At 40.3% G+C, this 23,694-nt stretch overlaps 1 protein-coding gene across 2 annotated transcripts in view; it reads right to left on the bottom strand.

Moving 5' to 3' along the window:
• The window catches only part of LOC141758408 (protocadherin-15-like), a 210,314-nt gene that overhangs the window by 156,039 nt on the left and 30,581 nt on the right, over nucleotides 1–23,694 (bottom strand). For both annotated transcript variants that reach the window (XM_074619771.1, XM_074619772.1), the window contains exon 2: nucleotides 16,690–16,846. In XM_074619771.1, the coding sequence (XP_074475872.1) occupies nucleotides 16,690–16,828 (139 nt within the window). In that variant the 5' untranslated portion in view covers nucleotides 16,829–16,846. The remainder of the gene's footprint in view (nucleotides 1–16,689; nucleotides 16,847–23,694) is intronic.

The following is a 23,694-nucleotide window of genomic DNA, read 5'->3' as shown; positions in this document are numbered from 1 at the left end:
TGGAAGACGGATATCTGCTCACCTAGAAAATAGACTTCATGGAACAATGATCACACTTTCTCTCACTCTGTCTCTCTTTCCCCTCCACGATTAAACATTAACAACTGTGTGACATTATAGATTATCTCAGGATTCATTGGTATTGTGTCTTGTTTCTTGATATGTGGAGACGGCATTCCCCAAATATAGATTAAACGGCCCTAGGGATCCGAATTGGTTTATTTTATTCGCTGAAAATGATTGGTTTTCTAATTTGTCATGCTGAGAAAGAGGCAAAAGAGGTTTTCTTAGCTAACAGGCATGCTGATTTAAAACTGACCCTCAAACCAAGCTATGTGCTGTAGCTTGCACACTTCACACTACACTATTGTGTTGAATGTATTGTAAGTTTTATAGCCTAACTGTATGATATATCTCGTGGCAAATATGCTAAAATATAAACTACGTTCACATAATTTCTGTTAGGTTTACCTTCAACGACAATGTTTCATTTCCATTCCAGGGAGTGTGACTTACTGTGTCTTACTACTGCAAATAGACTATATATATAAAGATGGACAACATGACAGCTCTCCAATAGAGTGCTATAGGAATGAGTCCTAAAACCCGGAGATGAGTTAGCATTTTAGCACTTTCGGTTCGCTCGTCTCAAAGTCAATGGCTTTTTCTTAAATGGGTTTTTAGTTAGATGCCTGAAATAAGGTCTGTGGTTAATAGATTTTAATGTTTTGTTCTACAAGATAATATACGTCAGTAAATATCCCACTCCCACGCCGACTCGTCCGCCATTACAACCTCGTTTGTTTATAGCCTAACGTTAGCTTTTTACTTCTGGCGATTGCATTTACACTTGAAACATCTAAAAGTGGTGTTCGTTTGTGAAGATTATCTTGCTGATCAAAACGTGTAAGTATCATAAACGTTTGTTTGCCACAGAGCTTATTTTCTGCAATAAACCCAAATCCAATGGAAAAATCCCATTGACTTTTTGTCAAGGGAATCAGGTCGATGTTAACTTCCTGGTTGCCCTCAAGGTCTATGGAAAGGAGGCTGGGTCATGCGTCATATCTCCGGGGGGGATAACACATGCGCAGTAAAATCTGGCCTGCACTCGCCGAAATTGAGCCAATCACAACGCACGACCACAGCTTCAGTTACACTGCGCATGTGTTATACCCCATACCCCAAGACCCATGACCGCCCGTGACCCAGCCTCCTTACATATGCCTTGGTTGCCCTACAAAAATATGTCATCCCTGCAGCATTCTATAAAGACGGACGACATGACAGCTCCCCAGCAGTGAAGCCAAAACAATTCCATCGTCTCCTGGTGGCTGGCTGCACTATAGGGCATAAATACCGTCCCCTCGATGTTAGCGGATGGGACATGGGTCAAATTAAAGAGTCAAATAATTGTTTTCCAAAGATGGTTTCTGTCGTATTGGGTAGTTCTTAGCACGCTGATGTATGTTCAAGTGCTCATTTTTCAAAATCTCAAGATTGCAGCTCCTGTGTCTGGGATATTTCAGCTTCATTTTTGTACAGTGGGAGGAAGTGGAGATACGTCGTCCATTTATATATATATATATATATATATATATATATATATATATATACAGTCTATAATACTGCACCAGAAGTCGTAGTGAGGATGTTTGAGTGGATGATTGGGTGTACACAGCACAGGACTTGCTACACCAAAGACTGAGGTTTGTGTTACGTCTCCCACATGTTGTAAGGTTTGGATTAATACATTTATTCCACTTTCTTTTTGAAGGTGTGATGAGAGGGACATATCAAACTAAGTAAAAAAAAAACAACGAAAAACAACGGGTCACAGTGACTTCCTGGAGTCGTGTTGACCCAAGGAGGTTGCCAGGCAACGAGCTGCTTAGAAGTGCTGGGCTGATGGATACACTGTTGTTTGTCAAGAAATAGTTACCCCATGTAATTCCCTCTAAAACCACAAATTGACACGTTTACATTACTGTTGCTGTACAAATGAGCCAGGCTAGCTGTTTCCCACTGCTTCCAGTCTTTATGCTAAGCTAAGCTCTATATTTAACGAACAGTTATGAGAGTGGTCTTGATCTGCTCATCTAATGGTACATGTCCGCAGGGGCGTTTTTTTACCACGAGGGATCACCTCACTTCCCAGCATTGAGACGCTTGATGGACTGCAACTAGACACAAGGCACGGGGCACCTGATTGGAAGGCTTTCTAATACAAAGAAATTTACTTTGAATGTCAGTAATTAAATCAAAACTCGGTTATTGGTCATTTGACGTATTATAAATATTTACTATATAAAGAAATGCCTTGTAGTTTTGTTGTAGTACCACATTTCGCCAGTGGGATGTGTAGGCCTCTTTTGGGTTGGCTGGGTTTTCTGACTGTAACCATCTGTAATGGTACATGTCCACAAGGGCGTTTTTTATCGTGAGGGATAGCCTCGCTTCCCAGCATTGGACGCTTGATGGTCTGCCACTAGACACTAAGCACCTGATTGGACGAACACTTTCCCTCATGGGCTGCTGCTCCCAGCTTTCAAAAACAGAACCAACATGGCGGCTCATTTGGAAACTTTCTTCTCTTATATCACGAAAATAGTTCACCGAAATGTGTTTCTGAAACCATTTTATGCGAGAAATAAGCCACGCAGTCGCTGAATCTGTCTTTAATTTGGATTAACAACACTTAATTTAAAAGTTTCTCAAGAGTTTGCAGAGGCGGCGAGTCCTTTCGGACTAACGTGATTTGCATAAAATAGCCTAGACTTCAACTTTATGCAGATGAGGAGTGGCCAACGTGACGCCCCGTCTCTCGAATTGCGCCACCACGCTACCAGAATGCATCGCACGGCTGCTTACATAGACAATAAATGGGAAGCATGAAAAGGACAGAGGCTGTGGACATGTACCATTACTCTCGGAAAAAACACAAATAAGCACATTTCCCAAAATGTTAATATCTCCTTCGAACCAAGTGATTTGCATTGTCTAAACATAACTGTAAATATGCTAATAATGCTTTATTTGCCTGGATTGGATAATGTCAGGGGAAAAAAATTAATTATATGAACATGTTGCACATACATCCCAGCATTATTTTCTCTACAAAACACATTAGTTGCATGAGAATGGTAGTTTTTCAGAGACTGGGTTGTGCCAGCTCTTTCTTTTTAAGACTCAATGGGCGCGAGGTTCATGCTGTACCTTTAGTGCCACCTCTCTATGCAGGTGTCCCGACCAATGTGAACCCTCATTAGCTTTCCAACCGCATACTGTACACACAGCCTGATTGCTTGTGCCTTTGTCCACCATCCAAGGTCTCTGTGGTGGCGAGAATCTTACCCCGGCACCCTTTTGAAGCTTTTCTATGGGTGCATCTCGGTTTAGCAATCCAGAAAGATGCATGAGCCATGGAACAATAGTCACTAGTTACATTACACTCTACCAGCTGGCTTGTGTGTGTGTGGGTGAACAGCAGATGACAGATGTGTATCCCCTGCTTGACTGCCTTTTTATCCTTCAGTGTAAGCTGATGCCCCTCATTTATTACTAACCAGCCATTTGTTCTCTATGGGGCATCTCTGTCTCTTTCCCTCCCCTCGGTTTCTTCCCTCCTCTGTCTCTTCTCATCTGCCTCTCTCTCTCTCTCTCTCTCTCTCTACCTGTCAGGCTGCTTCCCCCCTCAAATAATAAAAAATAAATGGGATGAAACAGTAAACAGTCTGGGCCGTAAACTTAAAGTGACAGATGAACACGATGAGATTTCAAATTGCAACGAGCTGAATCTTTTGAAAATCTGCATACCCGGAACGGATAGGTAATGCTCATTTAAAGTCTGTCTACGATCAATTTGAAGAAACCGACGCCACTTCTTTCAAGTTAAATCTTGATTAAAACAAATGCCTCCGTGTCTTCGCACAGAAGTGTTGCCACATATTGTTAGCGGAATTTAAATTTAATGTGTTTCAGTGATTTCCTTTCTCTGTTAAGCTATCTCAAGGTTGACAGTCTAACCGGAAAATTGCACTATAGGGAGGGGAAATTCAAGATGAAGAGCCAATGGCATAGAAATGCAAATTCTCCGCTCTCCTTTCACATAGGTCACCAGCATATTTCCTCACAAGAGTGCACTTGTTTGTATGAGATATCCAATGAAAGGGCCCCTATAGCACAGTTCTCTTGTATGCCGGTACTTATCCTCCGTTAAGTGTCCACTCATGCTCCCCCCTCCAAAGTTTACTCGTGCATTTCTTCCCTCGTTGTGTACTCGTCTTCCCGTAAGCACTCACTTATCTCCAATAAGCGCACACTTGCTGCTTCTCCTCTCTCTCAAACTTTCTGGAAAAAAAAAAAATAATCACCAAAATGACTTTGTGCATGAGCAAGTGAATAAATCCATTTATGCCAGGTTTCTGTCAAGCTGATGAAAAGCTCCACGGAGAGCCGTGCGAGGGGGAACAGGGAGGTTGGACGTTCAAGGTGTGGACCACATAAAAAGAGAAAGACTTTGAAATACACCTCTCTCCGTTCAGACAATATCACAGGCAGTCAATGGGAAAAAGCTCGCTCCGTTTCAGATTTATCATCCACACCCAAAGCTGCTTTCTCTAAACCTGGAGTATTTCAATCAATATCTTCCTTATTTACTATTCAAATTTTGTCCCATCTTAATTTGGCAGGAGGGAATAAGCAGGTACGGGTTGCACAATGGGGGCAGGAAAGAAAAACCCCTATTAAGAACAAAGTCGACTAACAAAGAAGAGAGAAGTGACTGCAGATGAAAACCACACCAATCACCCGGGAGTCAAAACAGCTATTGTTGTTCAGTACACACACAGACACACAAAGCTTAGCAACTGTCTCCATGATACACACACAAACACACGCTGCTTAGGAACCTTTTCTGCACATTCACGCCACTTGACACAGTTTACACAATCAAGCTCGTATATCGGTCTGAACTCGCACCCTCACACATGCTAGAGTTACCATCAAATATACATGCAAAGACGTTGACTCAACGGGGCACCTGGACAACGCTGTTTGTGTGTTTGTGTGTGTGATCCATTGGATATGTAGAATGAATGAGTCACGACGCAGAGAAAAGCTGCCTAGAATAAAGGTGTCAATATCAGCTTTAAAAAGCACCTATTATGCTTTTTCCCCTTTCCTTTAGTGTTGCTTCTGTAGTATGAATTGTATATTCTTTCATGTTGTGTACTATTATGCATTTTATTTAGGGCTGTCAAAGTTAACGTGATAAAAACGCAATAACACAAATTTGTTTTAATACCACTCATTTCGTTAACTGGGGATTTTTAGGTTGTAACGGAAAGAATCCATTGATACCAACAATGTCTTACTAGCTTGTTGAGAGGAGGCTAAATAACGCTCCAAACTTCTGCTAAATTTTGGCGAGGAAAAACTGTCATGGCCATTTTCAAAGGGGTCCCTTGACCTCTGACCTCAAGAATGAAATGTGAATGAAAATGGGTTGTATGGGTACCCACGAGTCTCCCCTTTACAGACATGCCCACTTTATGATAATCACATGCAGTTTGGGGCAAGTCATAGTCAAGTCGGCACACTGACACACTGACAGCTGTTGTTGCCTGTTGGGCTGCAGTTTGCCATGTTATGATTTGAGCATATTTTTTATACTATATGCAGTACCTGTGAGGGTTTCTGGACAATATTTGTCATTGTTTTGTGTTGTTAATTGATTTGTAATAATAAATATATACATACATTTGCATAAAGCAAGCATATTTGTCCACTCCCATGTTGATAAGAATATTAAATACTTGACAAATTTCCCTTTAAGGTACATTTTGAACAGATAAAAAATGTGCAATTAATCAAATTTAAATATTTTAATCGATTGACAGCCCTAATTTCTTTATTAACTTTGGACACACTTTGGAATTGTTGTTTTCAAAACAGCTATATAAATAAAGTTTACTATTGTTATTATTATTTTTATAATTATTATGCACTTTTTTGTGCATGTAAAAAGTCTGAAAAGTTACAAAGCCAACAGTCCACGCCAAAAGGAGTTAGTTAAACAGGACAGCCGGTAAAAGAAAGCCTTTTTTGAACATTAAAGCAGGTAAACATATTCTAGTAGAAATCCAAAATGCAAGTACAGTATACACTCTGTATGACGGTGATATTGATCTTCTCATCTAACTCTGCAAGAAATGGAGGAAATGTAAATTCCAAAATGTCAAACTATAGTAGCACATGTTAAGCATGGCAATGGAACATAGTGGTGAAATAAAGGCCTGGGGAAGTAAGATCACATTTGGAGAGAAAATCTGAATACTAATAATAGCAGCCATAATCCAACGAGAAATTAGCAGCATGTCTGCAGAGGTGAACTCCATGGCACAGAATCAGGCGACATGGACCGGCAGAAAGTATTGGCAAGCTGAGGATGCTTTCTTCCCAAATGACAGTGAAGAATAACACAGGCACTGGAGCCATCGCACTGGCCTGCTTCCACTGAAATAATTGACTCGTTTCATGTGGTGATGTTTCGGATTGGGCCTGTGAAAGATGCACTGTGGGGCCCATTTCACAGGAGGGTAAAAGAAGCAGGCGGTCTTCTAAAGATTATAATGGTCTGCATTCTTGTTTCTTATCCAGCGGGGAATGGGTTGAATGATGCTGGTATTGTAGTCCAGTAAAACAAACAACCTTAAAAGACATAGCTCGACACATTGGGAAATGATTCGCTCTCTTGCTGAGTGTTGAGAAGATCGATAACGCTCGTGTCTGTGAGATAAATATGAAGCTACGGCCAGCAGCCAGTTTGCTTAATTTAGCATAAACACTGGAAACAGGGGAAAAGAACAATCCCTGTCCAAGGTAAGAAAATCCTCCTATCAACACCTCTAAAGTAGGGGTGGGGGAAAAAAATCAATTTACCGATTTATCCAGATTTTTTTATGATTTTGAAATCTAATTTTTAATGCCAGAATCAATATATTTGCTTCATTTGAGTCTATGCTGAGGTAGAAGTAGTTGTAGTCTGAGTAACGTGACGTCATATCCGCTCCGTATCCGTCACCAAAACAAAACGCAGCCGGCCGCAGTGAGCAAAACACGACAAAGCAGAAAACAGTGGAGGGTCCACCCTCACATGTTAAATCTAAAGTGGTAAACACTTTGGTTTCCACAACGGCCCCAATGGAGATGACCATGGATGTATAGAGAGAACGGAGCTGACTGGAGAGCTAGCGATGGACTTGGCGAAGTTAGCGGAAATATACACGTGGGACCACGTCTGGTTTTCAAAATAAGGTGTTAACAAAGGAAACTGAATATACAAAATAAATATATGGAAATAAGATTGATGGATTATATTCATTAGTAGTTTAAAACATTACATGTCCCTTATAAATTAAAAGAAAATACCACTAATTTGTGAGGGAAATGTAATAAAAACAAATGCCTGACAATGACTTATATGTTTGACTTCAGGACATCTCAGACTACATACATGCTGAAAATCAAACATTTTTACTGCATCAATTTAGATAGTTTCCAAAGTAAAAGTCCCTAGAAGTGTATGTTTCAACTTTTTCCTATGGTCTAGTGTTAAAAAAGCAATAAATCACAATTCTTGTAGAATCGCAATACTTTAAAATCGCAATACGTATTGAATCGGGAGATACGTGTATCGTCCCAGCCCTACTCTAAAGCTCAGTGATTAAAACATTAATAAGTGGCTGCTAAGTTTGTAAGTTCAGGCTCAACACTTTCTTTCAAAATAGTTTCTAAAGCTTTTTGATCTCATTTTTCACTGTGCCATATTGTGAAAATGTGCTCATTTGGGTTGAAGTTGTACTTGACTGCATCTTGCTTGTTACCATCTGTTAAGTAGCCGCTTGGCTACCTTGCCCGGAGTCTAGACTGTGAATGGGAAAACCCAGTGACGGTGAACTCCAAAATATGCTGGAATAATATGTGGAAATATGAAAAAAAAAAGGGAAGTTATATCAAGAGACGTCTGCGTTGATCAGATTTCTAAAAAAGTCTTAAAAGGAGAGAGGAGTTTGAAAAAGCTGCTTCCACTGTTGATTGATGGCCACAGAATTTGGATGCGGCACACTCAAAAAAAAAATGGCAAAGTAAACATTTTATGATGAAACTGTCCACTCTGGTGAGCGAGACTGAAGTGAAATTGATAATATAACGAGACGGAAGAGTCTGCCGTTCAATATGCCGTTGCAGCAAGTGAGAAGTCATTAAAAAAAAAGCTTTTAGAATAAAACAATACAGCAAAATCTGTGTCCTTTTCATATGCACACAATAAAATGAATGAGGATTAATGACAGTGACCTAATATCGTGAACAATATGTGTCGTAGAGTATGCGTGGGCGTGTAGCCGTTAATAGGGCTCCACAAGGTTTGTAAGTTAATTACAAATTGGGCCTTTTTGATATAACTTAATTACTATGCAAAAAGCCCCTTTGAGATAATTTACTTGTTAAATGCACATTATTAAAACAAATGTTAAAACAAGAAGCTGAGCTACTTATTTCTTTAATTCACTCGAATCCGATGCCCCGGTGTCTTTTTTCGCAACACGGCCCATAATGCATTTCAGCCCACGATCTTAAAAAGTTTTGCTACAGAAATTGACTTCTAAAAATATACTGCGCAATCTTTCAAACAAGAGAAATGTGTGTAGTAAAAAAGGGTTGAAATACAGGTGCAGACAGACGGGGTGTTTTTTTCCTCTAAAAGTTCTCATGTGTCATGTCCTTTTTAAGCTTCCATCAGCAGGTACACCAATCTGCACCTCTCCCTGGGGTCCGATTCCTCTCCGTCTTCCCTCCGCTACCCAACCAGCCCGCCGTTCATCCATCACCCATTCATCTATCCATCCATCCTTCTCTCTCTCTCTTTCTCTCTCTCTCTCTCTCTCTCTCTCCCCTCCGATCCATTCATCCATGGAGGACAGCGGAGGAACAGAGGAGGACAGAACTGGAGAGGTGAGAGAGGAGACGATTCAAGGGGACGGAGCAGGAAAAAAAGATGGTGGAGGAGGAGGGATTGAAAGAAGAGAGAAGGAGGAGGAGAGGGTGGGTGGAGAGGAGTAAAAGGAGAAGAGGACTGTAGAAGAGAGACAGTGTGACCTTGTTTTAGATTGATGCATCTCTGGAGAAAACGGATTGTAGACCCGGCTCGCACACACTCAAAGACACACATGCACACACAGTGTCAGGCTCAGTGCTGTAGGGATCACCACTTTGTCACTGTGCTGCTGGCTTATCCATTATCCTGACTCCCCCCGCCCCCACCCTCCCTCTCTCTCTCTGTCTCTGTCTCAGTATGTCAGGTCTGCTCCCGGCCGGTGAGGGGTTGAACACAGCTGACAGCGGTAGTGGTGGTAATCAGACGGTAGTTGTTCTGAGGACACATGGTGGAAATACATAAACACCCCTCCAGTCACCCCAAATGGTAGCCAGCATCTGTAGGATCCACAGTGTTGTGGTGTCTGTAGGTATCGCCTGGGTTTTGACACTGCTGTAGAAGACGAAAGGAGGAAAGAATTGATTCGGGGTAATACGTTTATTCGCTTTCTTTCTGAAAAAGAGATGAGAAGATCATGTCTGTGCTTTAAAGGTACCCTGCTGAGTTTTTAGACTACAGGTAGCTGTTTTAAAGACAAAGTGAAAGTCCTAAAAATCTGCTTCGCAAAGGGAAATCTTGACCCTGACGACAGTTTGCTACCATCTGTTAAGTAGCCGCTTGGCTACCTCGCCTGGAGACAAAACTGTGAATGGGAAAAACCCAGTGACAGTGAACTCCAAAATATGCTGGAATAATGTGCACATGTGAAAAAAAAAAGGAAGTTATCTCATGAGACGTCTGCATTGATCAGATTTCGGGAAAGATATCAGTCTTAAAAGGAGAGAGGAGGTTTTGAAAAAGCGGCTTCCACTGCTGATTGATGGCCACAGATTCTGGATGTGGCACACTCAAAAGAAATGGCAAAGTAAACATTTTATGATGAAACTGTCCACTCTGGTGAGCGAGACTGAAGTGAAATTGATAATATAACAAGTCAGGAGATGGAAGAGTCTGCCATTCAATATGCCGTTGCATCGAGTGAGATTTTTTTTTTAAAGCTTTTAGACTAAAACAATGCACCGAAATCTGCGGAAAATGTGTTTTAAGTGTTCTTTTCATATGCTCACAATAAAATGAATGAGGATTAATGGCGTCACAGTGACCTAATATCGTGAACAATATGTGCTGTACAGTATGAGTGGGCGTGTAGCCATTAATAGTGCTCCACGGGGTTTGTAAGTTAATTACAAATTAGGCCTTTTTGATGCATTATAACTTAATTACTATGCAAAGAGCCCCTTTGAGATAATTTACTTATTAAAAGCACATTATTAAAACCATGTTAATGACATGTTAGACAGATTTTGACCTCATTGACAGTTTGAAAGAAAACTCAACAGGTGACCTTTAAGTGCAGAGCTAGAGTCAGGATGTACTTTGGCTAGCTTAGTATGGAGAACGGAGGCAGAGGGAACAGACAGCCTACTAACCCCCTCTAAAGCTCACTAATGTCTCCTTTGTTGAACCCATCATACTCCTTGACGAGCAACAGCAAGGCGATGTGACTGGGTGCAGCTTACCAAAGTCTCAATTAGGTTGCCAGGTTTGTACAGTCTGCACAGACAACCAATACCAATACTGAATGGCAACCTGTGCTAGCTGGAAATGCTGCACAGAGTTTGCTGGGTGAGTGGATAAACTGTTTAAGAAATGGTTCCAATTAAGGCTGTAAAAGTTAACGCGATAATAACGCGCAAACGCAAATTTGCTTAAACGCTACTAATTTCTTTAATGCATTAACTCAATTGATCTTTCGGAGGTTGTAGCGGCTCAGTTTTAAAGCTGGAGTGAAAAACGCTCAAAACTTGCGCTAAATTTTGGAAAGGAAAAACTGGCAAGATTTTCAAAGGGGTCCCTTGACCTCTGACCTCAAGATATGTGAATGAAAATGGGTTCTATGGGTACCTACGAGTCTCCCCTTTACAGACATGCCCACTTTATGATAATCCCACGCAGTTTTGGGCAAGTCATAGTCAAGTCAGCACACTGATACACTGACAGCTGTTGTTGCGTGTTGGGCTTGACTTTGCCATTTTATGATTTGAACATATTTTTTATGCTAAATGCAGTACCTGTGAGGGTTTCTGGATGATATTTGTCATTGTTTTGTGTTGTTAATTGATTTTCGAGTATTAAATACTTGACAAATCACCCTTTTTGGTACATTTTGAACAGATAAAAAATGATTAATTTGCTATTAATCACGATTAACTACGGACAATCATGCGGTTAATCGCGATTAAATATTTGAATTGATTGATAGCCCTAGTCCCTTGTCATTTTCTGTTTACATACAGGTTAAACAAGCAAGAAACATCAAGTAAATAAGACAGTTTAAGAGACTTGTCACAATGTTGAACTATTCCTTTAAAAGTATTATTTTATTTCTGTTCCGTTTTCTTTGATGTTTCCCTTTTCCTCGTTTTTTATTTGACGTTTTATCTGAACTTTTACTGAATACTAATACTGTCACGTGACCTGTAGCCTACACGATCCCACTACAGACTGAGGTTACATACCGTATGCTGTATGTGTAGTGTGTGTCAAGGACAGAGCCTCTGGTACAAATCATTGATTTAACGCAATAAATAAGCTGCAGCCTTTTGAAAGTAATATACAGCGATGGAGAGAAGGAAAGAGGGGCATTGAGAGTGAAGCAGGGTAAGGGAAGGCAGCACAGAGAGAAAAAAAAAAAACAGCAATAAATGTGAGAGGGGAAAAGTTCCCGGAGCAAAGAAATACCAATCTAGAGAAATACCAGTCTGCTTCAGACATAGGGGTACAACAGGGAGATGGCAGGGGAGGATGAGAGGAGATGGTAGACAGAAAAAAAAAAAAGGCAGTGAGAGGGACAAAGACAGAGAAAGAAGAGGAGGGAGGACAGATGGGAGAGACGTTCACTTCGGATGAAGCGTCTAACAACAAAGGAAGCAGTAATAAATATTAAAATCACCTTGAAAACTCCAACTCCACCCATATCCACACGCTGACACCCAAACGCATGCTGACACACGCACAAAATATACCATAAATCTGCAGTACCAGCCCACCACACTGGCACAATTGACATTAGCGCTGTAGCATATTTGTCATGAGCACATATACTGTCATCCTCCATCATACAGGCGCCAAAGGGGGTGGACACAATATCACAAACATCTGCACAATGTACACGAATGAAATTCAATACCTCATAGACACACAGGTGTTGAACATCACAGACGTCACGTTATCTCCTGCATGTTACTGCGTCGGACTGCATTCGATTGCACATGTATTATTCTGGTTTTTATATGGGGGTTGAAAAAGATGGAAGTTGAAAAGGTTGTTGGTTTGGCTGCAAAACTTATCGTAGCCAGAAGAACAGCCAACAACAAAATTGTGAAATCACTTCAAAGTACAATTAATTGCCTGGATAATAGCTAGTGGTATATAAAACTATAATTGGAGCATTCTGGGGCTTTGCTTTTCACTATTTGAACTGCAGAAATAGAGATGTGGGCCATGATTCAGAGGTCTGGAGGGAAATATCATTTGGTGTAGTGCCATGTGGCAGTTGATGGACAATTAATGCATACAGTCTAGGCTCAATGACAATGTGGCCGCAATACCTTTGGCCCATCTGCTTGGTTTCCCCCATTCCCATGGAGGGTTCACCATGTTAAGGGCCAGCTAGTGTGGAGTGGAAGTGGACAATGCTTACAATAAGTACTGACTTAACCAGAGGTGTGAGAGCTGGATAATGGAGGAAACATCCTATAAATTCAAATTCTGACTTGCTGTATGATAAACAATACTTTGATTATGCACATAAACCTTTCCTACGCTTTTATAACTGCCTTTTCAGGGTGAGACTTAAAATCACTGAATGTGCAGTAGCCTATAATAAAGTTAGATATTAGTAAGTATATATATTTTCATCACATCAATTACAGGTGCTTACAAAAGGCTTGTGAGAAGAGGACTGGAATATTTCTCAAAAATGAGGTAGGAAAGGTATTCAACATGCTGATGGTGTTAAACAATAGGAAATATACAGTGGGCTTCATCAACAGCTGAATGAGCTTGACGTCTATCAGTTTCTATAGTGACGGATGTTTCCTGCTCATTTCAGCTGGTGGAGAGATTGCCCCACAGTTTACCTGTGTATTTATAACCTCCCTCTTAATGCAGAGAGCCCTACACAGCTGCGAGTGTGAGTTCATTCAGAGTGACACTCCGTAGCAAAGGGCTAGTGAGTATAGGAACTGGTTTGGGAGAAAGTCACAGTCACGCTAGGAACTGTCATTTGCATAGAGTCAGAGTCTTTTTGTTGTGCATCTTGCAGAACGCCAGCTGACCTGAGAAAGTCACGGAGAGAGAGGAGCTATCTGGTAATATCTGGTTGATATTCTGGCTTTGTACCCCTCTCTCTTTTTGGCGAGTGCACTTGTCATTTAACATACTTGCAGCGGTGTTATCACACACGCACACAAAACCAGCACACAGTTTCACTGTCATGCAGGAACTCTCGTAGACAATCGCACAGGTGCAGCACGAACACAGGGATACACGCACATCATCACACGTCCACTCAAGCGTAACTCTTTTCATGCCGTCTGTTGAGTCTTGTTCATATTCGCAGATAAGTCACATTCAATTAAAACAACCAGTGAAGCACCGCCTACACACCGCGGGCTTCAAATGAATTCCTAATCAGAGTCGAGTCAAGTGCAGGAATCCGCCAGAGCAGAGGATTTTTTTTGCATTTCGCTACTTTCAGCGCAAGAAATATTGAGATTACAATCCAACAACAGTAGCTGGTGTAAGCTATTTTTGTTCTCCAAGTCAAGCTGGTTTCAGCAATGAGCATTAAAAACGTTATGATCTTAATTAGATAGAAGTTATGACAAGGGGAAAAAGGGTTCAGAGCTGTTAAACTTTCAGCCACATTTGACACATTGTGCGGTCTCTCACCCTCATTAAAAATAGACTGGTACTCTTGTCACTCGGGAAACCAAAAAAGTGAGTAAATATAGTCTGTTACTGTACCTCGGGACCCGGGCTAATTAAAACATACCAGAACTCTTCTGACACGGGGGTCCAAACAGCTAAAATCAACCCCTCATCCTGGGACTCGAGCTCATTAAAAACACACGCATGTCATGAGGGGACCCAAACAGAGTTACGTATTGTCTGTCAACCCAGAAAAACACAGGCTCATTAAAACATACTATTATTTTTATATAGGCTACATATCCACCAGAATAAGACCTGCAAACTTGTTTCTGAGACCCTGTTTAGGAAACACAGTTTTACAGGTGTAATTGAATGCAGGTGGACATGTGCGATGATGAGGAGAAAAGAGGAGAGACGGATGGGTCGAGGGAAGGTCTTGATTCCTACACAGTCTCCCCCCCTTCTACCTCTTGCACAGAAGGAAAATGCACTCTCATACATCCACCTTTGGCTGCAGAACCCTGTCAGCTAAATGCCAACCAGATAAATCGCAAGGGCTAAGAGTTAAATGGAATATTAATATTCTGACAAATCGAGCAGAAAGTCAAGATAGTATTATGCTGAGCTCTCCCATCGGTGATGACTTCATTTCTGTCTTACCTTGCTTCAGTTTGTTCCCAGCTCAGGGTAATATATGAACGTGGGTGTTTTTTCAACATTAAATTATCCCTGGCACGTTTTTCCCCCCATTAACTGTTTATATTATCACATGAATTGCAGGTTCTTCTCATATTTTGAAGTGAGAGAATAAACACTGACACTAAAGCTGATGATTACAACATAGTTGACAAAATGTAACATCCACCTAAACCTTTACATTACACCCCATCCCATGTATGTATGGTATATAGGCTAGTTACATTCAAAACATCATGTCATTTCATCAGTTGGGCTGAAAACAGGATGTAGGATTTTTGGGCCTTTACACACCGGGGGCGTGACAAATAAACAACACGACAATGTGAAATACTTGCCTGCAGATATTTTATGCGAAGGGCTTTTATTTTGAAAGGTAAGAACGAACGGAGTGGATCTGCTCTGCGCTGCCTTTGTCAAAGTTGAATGGAGTAATAAAGTTTGCCATCCTGGTTTGGACTACGGAGCCGCCACGTTGTTGTTTCATAAATACAGGCGCAACTCAACCCGTTCCGCACAACGCGATTGGTTGATGTCTTTATTTGTGGTGGCGAAAGCTCCGAAAAATCGGCCTTGTTCAGAAAAAAGTATGCCGCTTTTTCGCCGTGTAATATTCACGTTCATGATAAAAACAACAGTTCAAAACAATATAAATTGACTTGTGCAGTAATTGCACAAAAATCACGGTGTGTAAAGGCCTTTAAGCCTATAAGGTCATAAGCTATCTCACAAAATCAGCATGCTAACATGCTCACAATGATAACGCTAACATAATATGCTCACATCTACTAATAACAATAAATAAAGTACGATGAGAATGTCATTAGTTTTGCAGGTATTTGGTCATATATCAAAGTACTGGACAAAATTAAAAGTTTGACCTGATGATAGTGCGGGGTGAAAACTTAGATGTGCTAAATGTGATTTTCAATTATCACACCAATTAAAGGTGCTAAATGCGAGATTGGGAAAATTTGTATTGCTTCCACCCGGCTGTCAACATGCCGACAGCTGAGCCGGCGACTCGCAGCTAATGGTGCGAACGACCCTAACAGTGAAAACAAAGGCAACAGTGCTGACAGAACCAACAGTGTTAACCTGGGAGGGAACAGGATGGTGGGTGCTACGCTTACGCAATGGCACTGTCTGTCGGGACGGCGTTATCAGTTGTAACCGCCGTATGAGAGCAGTGCAGAGTGGCGGCCGTGAGCTAGCCAGTGGGGGTCGCTAACATGCACTAAAAGGCATGCACGGCCAGTCCGGCAATGTCAACAAAGCGCGGAGAAGCTTGAATTACACACAGAGGGAGAGTGACTTAGTTCTCTGCTCAGGTAGACATTACTCCTCTATATCTTTACATAGCAAATAGTTGTTCGATACTATATTAAAGCTCTGATATTGTATAAAGCACCTTTAATGGTTTACCAACGTTATCAGAATTCATCTTGACTGGGATATGAATGTCTGTACCAAATCTCATATCAATCCATCTAATAGTTGTTGAGACATTAAGTGTTATAAGTGTGGCCCAGGCAGGAAATATGAATGCTATACGGATGAGATGTATTAAGGAAGGAAAAGGCCAGTAAATGATATGATGAAAAACTGAATATGCTACTTTACATCCTTTGACAAACTGTGTTGTGGCTGTCTAAAAAAAAGCGCTATTCATCTTCAATCACCAAAGGATCAATAATGAATCAGGAAAATCTTGTGGTACACAGCACACTCACTGAGATGTGCGCACTCCCGAAGATAAGCCTGAAGTCAGAGAAGCCACGCACACTATCCTGATATTAAATCCCTGCTGAGCGGTCTCTCAATTATGAAACGGAGAGAAGAGATGAAGACAAAGACAGAACGAGTGAGTGAAAAAGAGATGGATAAGAAGAGGCTACCTTTACCGTCCGTATCTTGGCCGAGACAGGTTGATAGCAGCAGCAGATAGAGGACTCCTGTTCCCATTATGCTCGGCCATTTGACCCGGCCCCACGACAGTGGCCCCATTAAGTGCGTCCTAACCATCTTCACCACCATGCTTCACCAAGCATCCAGCTGCGGAGAGGGGAGGAGAGCACATAAACACAGGTCAGCCACAATCACTCACCTCATTTTGAGCTGTGCATTGAAAGCAGTCATTTCCAGGTACTTCCTTTTCAGGCGGCGCCACCTGCGCTTTCATGCGAACAGCGAGCTGGACGCATACATTAACATGTTCAAAAGATGACATCTGCCACTGAAAAGAAACAGCAGCAGTAATACAGAGTTTGATGTAGCAGAACTGCATGCTCCCCGCCCATCCTTACAGAAGTAAGCTTTGAATGAAAATACGATTCCTATATCGACGGTGCACTCCATTACATCCCCCAAGGTGAGTTGCCCCTTCCAATCTAAAGCTCACACATGCATTAAATATTCATATCGTGGCGGCACTTCATGTCACCAATCTGAAAATCTTTGATCAATCTTTGCTGCTCGTGCATCAAAGTAAGTGATCGTTATACAGGGATTGCCGCCACAATGGGAAAATATAGAAACCTGTGGATGATGATAGAGAAGGAAATATTTTGTGCGATGTAAAATGCCAGCGGTGGCAACAACATCTTAGATCTCGCAGCGGAAGATTTGACACAGTTGATAATACATTAGACGTTTTTGAAGGGTGCTATACAGAGGAGAGAGTGAGAGAAATACATAAAGCTGATGTGTGTGTGTGTGTCTGTGTGTGCTTAGGGTTGAGAGTAATTACATTTTATAGGGAGAGCATGTACAGCTGTAGGGAAAATAGGTTTCTTTGAAGTTCTCAGTCAAAGACACATTTGGGTGCTCTCTGAGTCTGTATGTGTACGTGTCTATAAATTGGTCTTTGATTGCTTTGTGGGTAATGCGGCTCAAACCCATCGAGCATCAATACAGCCCACTTATCTCACTCGCACAAACATTTAAAGTGAGAGATTGACCTGCAAGAGAAAACATCTTTCAGCTCCTCAACACAGACTCTCAAAGGATGGCGTTCGTCTAGGTTGGGTGTTTGTGTGCGTGTGGTAGGTTGCACTTTTCCCCATCCACCATCTTCCCAGCAAGTCTGGGATTTAATTACGCCAAATTTCTTTAACCTGGATCTTACCAAACACCTAAATGGTCAACGGTGTGCACTGTGTATACACAATTAGTATAAAGTATTACAGTGTACTGATCCAGGAGCATTATTATGAGGAACTGACCGTTAGCTAAATTGTGTCCCTGAACAGCAATGGTCCATTCATAGTTTAGCAACCGTGGCTAATCTTCACTAATAAGAGCAATACTCTCTACCTCAATAGTTTAGACGCTGGTGTCTTTTATTCAAGACTAAACACAAGAACAAAAAGTGTAAGAAAAGGATTAAACTGTGTGTTTATTTGCTTTAAAATAAGCTGCAAATACCTACCTATAGTACTAACTTAGCGTTGTTTCCAAAGGCAGGGAGCTAAGATGCTAGTAAATCAGAATTTGGAGTAGCAATAGCGGCTCTATCCTTCATTTGGTTTGGGGAAGTTTACACTCAAGCCAAACTTGCGTTAAATAGTGTTACATTTACTAAACTTATAGCTTCTCAAATAAATTTGTGTTTTAAAAGAGAAGCATAACAGTGAAGCACAAAGTTAACCACCGTGTTGCTTGTTTAACTTGTTCAATAGAGCAGCCAAAGCATCAACATTAGAATTAGGGCTGTGAAAGTTAACCTGGTAATAAAGCATTAACGCAATATTTCGGAGGTGGTCACGGGATCAGTTTTAAAGTTAGAGTGAAGATACTGGTATTACATGAAACTAGAAATGCTAAGAAATCCATTGTGGTTGGTACCAATAGATTCCTTAGGATTTCTCATTTCATATAATACCAGTATCTTATATGATACTAACTTAGTAGTCATACAGTTGTTACACTTGTCACGAAGGAGGTTAAATACTAAACACTAAAATACAAACTTGCGCTACATTTTGGCGAGGAAAAAAACGGTCATGGCCATTTTCAAAGGGGTCCCTTGACCTCTGACCTCAAGATATGTGAATGTAAATGGGTTCTATGGGTACCCATGAGTCTCCCCTTTACAGACATGCCCACTTTATGATCATCACATGCAGTTTGGGGGAAAGTCATAGTCAAGTTAGCACACTGACACACTGACAGCTGTTGTTGCGTGTTGGGCTTGGAGTTTGCCATTTTATGATTTGAGTATATTTTTCATGCAAAATGCAGTACCTGTGAGGGTTTCTGGACAATATTTGTCATTTTATGTTATTAATTTATTTCCAATAATAAATATATACATACTTTTGCATAACGTAATCATGTTTGCCCACTCCCATGTTGATAAGATTGTTAACTACCTGACGAATCTCCCTTTAAGGTACATCTTGAACAGATAAAAAATTTATGATTAATATGCGATTATTCATGGACAATTGTGCAATTAATCACAGCCCTAGTTCGAATGAATAACATTTTAATTACACTTTTATTTATCGTATAATACTTTTTTTTTTATCAGGATTTTAGCAAACTAACTGTCAGAGTTTCAATATTTGTTATTTCAGCTGATAAATCCCACTGGCCAGAAAAGAGTAACCTGTTTTTGTTCAATTTTGTGTGAAATTCAGGAAGATTGTTTAATAAATTAGTAAATCTGCCACCGCTAGGCTATCATTTTAAACTGTATAAATGCAAATGAACAGAAAGCTTGACAGGCGTAGCAACAGTAGGCAAACTAGGGCGTAGGAAACGGCCAGTTACAAGCATCCAAATATGTTATTTTGTCTTTAAAGTTAGTTGAACCATATCCTGTTCCTATAGATTCTCCTCCCGTTCATAGCATGATTCATCAGATACACCTAAATCAGTCAAGACGGTATGGTATGTAAATACAGTTTGTTTCAGTCTTCATGGTAATAACACTGAGAATATTCTTTATTCTACTGAAAGAGATTATCCTGAATGGGACCTTATCTGAGACTAAACTCAGCGGCTCGTATTCAGTAACAACAACATTAACTGCTCCCCGTCACGCAAAAACCGCCGCCTGTTTAATTAGAGCTGATTTATGAAGTTCCCGTGGCAGAGATTACTGTGACAGAGTCAGATTACTATCGCCCTCTGAATGGAGATGGAGTTGGCTGACAACGAAAATGTAATTGTAATATTGTACCAAACCCCAGAGGTGAAATCCAGCAGTCACGGTGGCTCCGGGGCAGCTTCATTTAAGGGACACACTTTAGACTCGCAATGCCACGGTGCTGCTTTTAAGCGACCTTAATTGAGTTTAAACTCCGGTTCTTCAGTCCATGCATAATGGCGGGCAAGTGGACTGTGATCAAGATTTAGCAGAGTGTCAGAGAAAGCCCTACAGAGGGAACTGATAATGCCTCCGACATTGTAGAGAGATATTCTGTCTCAACAGAGAAGCAGATGGTATTTTCTTTTTTTCTGTGGCACTGATTTTTATGAATCGCCAGGGATACTGCATGTTTATGAATTCAAAACCTCTCTGAGTCCCGAATGCTAGCACTGTTGATGAGATTTATAAATAATTCTAGTAGTTTTTTAATAAGGCTGAGTCTCCAGGCCAGTAATCTCTGCATGGAACCCCTGGTAGTCATATTGTGATATTGGCGAGAAACTGATGGACACATGAGGCTGAGCTTGCATCAGGGGGATTTGTGCTGGCTTGCATTTGAAATTACATTAGAAGTGCAAAAACAGTGTTACATTCTGTTATTAAACTGTATTATGTGAGTAGCAACGTTGCAACGCCAGGATTTGGCAAAATGATGGATGACTTTTGGTCTAATTTTTTAATTAATCCAACCCCGGGGGTTACATTATCACTCATAGCTGAGTGTATGCAAACAAAATATCAACTAAAAAGTTGCAAAAGTAATACTAGGGATGCACCGATACCGAATCGGATATCGGGGCCGATACCGAATCGGATATCGGGGCCGATACGGACTCAAATAGCTGGATCGGATATCGGTGACAATGGGGCTGATCTATTCAATTCAATTCTATGTTTCTATACTATACAGTATATTATTATATACATACATTATATAATGGAATTTGGATTCCTGATGCAAAAAGCTCACTTGAACTGTAATTCTTGTTAATTTTTAAGATTGTTTTACCAAGTTGCTGTTGTACGATTCATTACTTTAATAATAATTAATAATAATTAAAATAATAAAAATGTATATCTGTGTATTTATTTGTTACCTTTTGTTTTACAAAGTTATGAAAGCATTGTTTAAGTCAAGTTTAAATGATGTTGCCTTACACATAAAAGGATGATGCCAGTCACTTCCACACAGTGAGGCATTCAGCTTATTAATTAATTATTATTAACACTGGTATCGGATCGGTACTCGGTATCGGCCAATATTCAAAGCCCAGGGATCTGTATCACGAAATCCTCTAAATTGGATATCTCCCATGTTGATCTATACCTCGTTAACTTGGTAACCTTTCCAATTTTCATCATGAATTTCATATCAGTTCTGCATTTTGATAGACCATCATGAAAAATACTTCCAGTTTCAGTTGAAAAAGGTGAAAAATAAAACCTTGTTTACTGTTGCAGAACGCTGCTACAAGGTTAAGGCCTAACCTCTCTTGATGAAATATGCTTTTAATTGCTGCACAAACAAAATCCATTTGACACCTAGTGACCCAAACACTCTCGTGACTCAAACTTTTCTTTCTTTTTTTTTTACCTGAACTTGACAAAACAATGCCAGCAAATCCAAAATAGACTCGTTTGATACAACAACCTATTCTCAAAGGAGCCCAGTTGCATATTCTCACAAGCTATCACAAAGCCAGATTGATTTCTGACAGCGGTGACTAAGAAAAGATTCTTACAATTTACAAACACCCAATTTTCACTTTTATTCAGAAGGTCACACATTTTATTTTAGACTACTGCAGCTTTATTACCAAACAACATTACCATCTCATTGTGAAATGGGTAAACAAAGAGATGCTATACTCCCCAAATTCTAGCATCTCTAAACTACGGCTAAGTCTGGCCAAAAGATATACTGATACAGAACTTTAGTTTCCTCTAAAGACGACCTGTTGACTCTCTCGGTCTGGACTCTACAGCTAATAAGACATGAGAAATGCGTGAGAATGCACAGATTGGAATTTGCTGCTGCTCTTCTTTCTCTTTTTGTATTATATTTTCCTGAGCTACATAAACAATGTGACCCCAGATAACCATTTTTTTCCTAATTAAATCTGCACCAACCACAGACGAGGAGATGGAGATAAAGAGAAGTGAGATTATTATATCATTATATTAGAATTTGAGAGAGAATTGAGGGGTTTAAAATAAGGCTGCAACTCATTATAAGGTGATATCCTGATAATGTCGATAAGGTGTCCCAAATATTGTGTATATTCAGGCTGAGGGGAGTAAACTTTATGTTTATTGGCATAAATGTAATGTTTGAGTAAAGTTTGGACCTCATTAGTGAAGTCTGCTGCCGGCAACATCGACATTGAAACTTCAACTGAGGGCATTAGATAAAATGTATGAAACTATTGATTTATTGGTGTTTCACTATAACACTGTTTTGCGGAGTCAAGCCAAACTTGTATCTCCCACATTTATCTCCAGAGAGGGGAAATTGTGATTTTTTACAAAAGTGGTAAAATGTATGTTAGCACTGAATGAGTATTATTGTGTTTATGATATGTATCGTTAGTCTTTTGGAGAACCAAAACCTATGGGGGTGGTAAATGGACCACTCAAAGCACTTTACAACACAAGCCAGCATTCACCCATTCATTCACACACACACATTCATACACTGGTGGGAGAGGTTACCAATCAAGGCTTACTTACGCCTGTTCCTCAGGAGCGGTAAACATTCACATGCACACTTACAGCAATTTCGTGTTCAGTATCTTGGACAAAGATGACCACACTACCTCCAGAGGTATGTTATAATAGGACTCTCTTTTAAAACATAATTTGAATACTGAGGAGACTTTCCAGGTAAGATAAAGGTTAGAAAAAATGCTGTTCTAGTGCACCACATTGTAAGCAGTGGAATCTGTACAGTCGTAGTTTGTTTGACATGAGTTGAACCTGCTAGCATTTGCTAATTCAAGGACATTGAATCTTTTGAGGGAATTAAAAACACAGATTTCTTTGTATCTGTCATACTAGAAATAGTTACTGGAAGTATTTTTGCATTATAATTCCATTTTACTTTAACCATTAGCCACCCTCGAAGCACTAATGTCAGTGCTACAGCTTTAACCCTGCTTAACTATAGACCAGAAGTGGAGTAAATATATAAGTTGTCTTTTTTTTTTTTTTTTTAAATACGTTGTTTAATAAAGAGGGAATGTGATCTTTTTGCAGGGGCTGCCAGTGCAACGTGATGTGCAAGTGGTGCAAGTTGATGCAATAGTAGATTAAAGGTAACAGACAGCTGTAGTAAATTAAAATATTAAAGCTGCTAGAAATGGAGCAAATCTGAGTTATTATTATAAAACGGTCACTATATCCTGACAGTAGTGTATGAGACAGGTAATCTGAAAAAAATAGGTGCTCCTATTAGCATCTGCAAAATTTCACAGACCGGAGTAAAACAACCAATCAGAGCCGAGCTGGAGCCTTGCCGTGTCTGAGCAGCTGTCAATCACTCGCAGACTCCGATCAAACAGTCAAACTAGGCGGCGCTGATCAAATATGAATCAATATTCTGTTACTGTAATGCCTGTTTCTCACCTCAAATGTTTTTCAGAAACATCTTGTAGTGTACTGTTTAGCTGTAAAATGAAAAAGTTTGTGACCTGGAAGCCATGTTGAGACCACTTGAGGAAATACTAAGCACCGCCCACCAGCCAAT

The sequence above is a fragment of the Sebastes fasciatus genome, chromosome 20 (genome assembly GCF_043250625.1).
Source record: "Sebastes fasciatus isolate fSebFas1 chromosome 20, fSebFas1.pri, whole genome shotgun sequence".
NCBI classification, from domain to species: domain Eukaryota; kingdom Metazoa; phylum Chordata; class Actinopteri; order Perciformes; family Sebastidae; genus Sebastes; species Sebastes fasciatus.
Note: the sequence above shows the minus strand (reverse complement) of the source record. Positions and strands in the feature narration are given on the sequence as shown.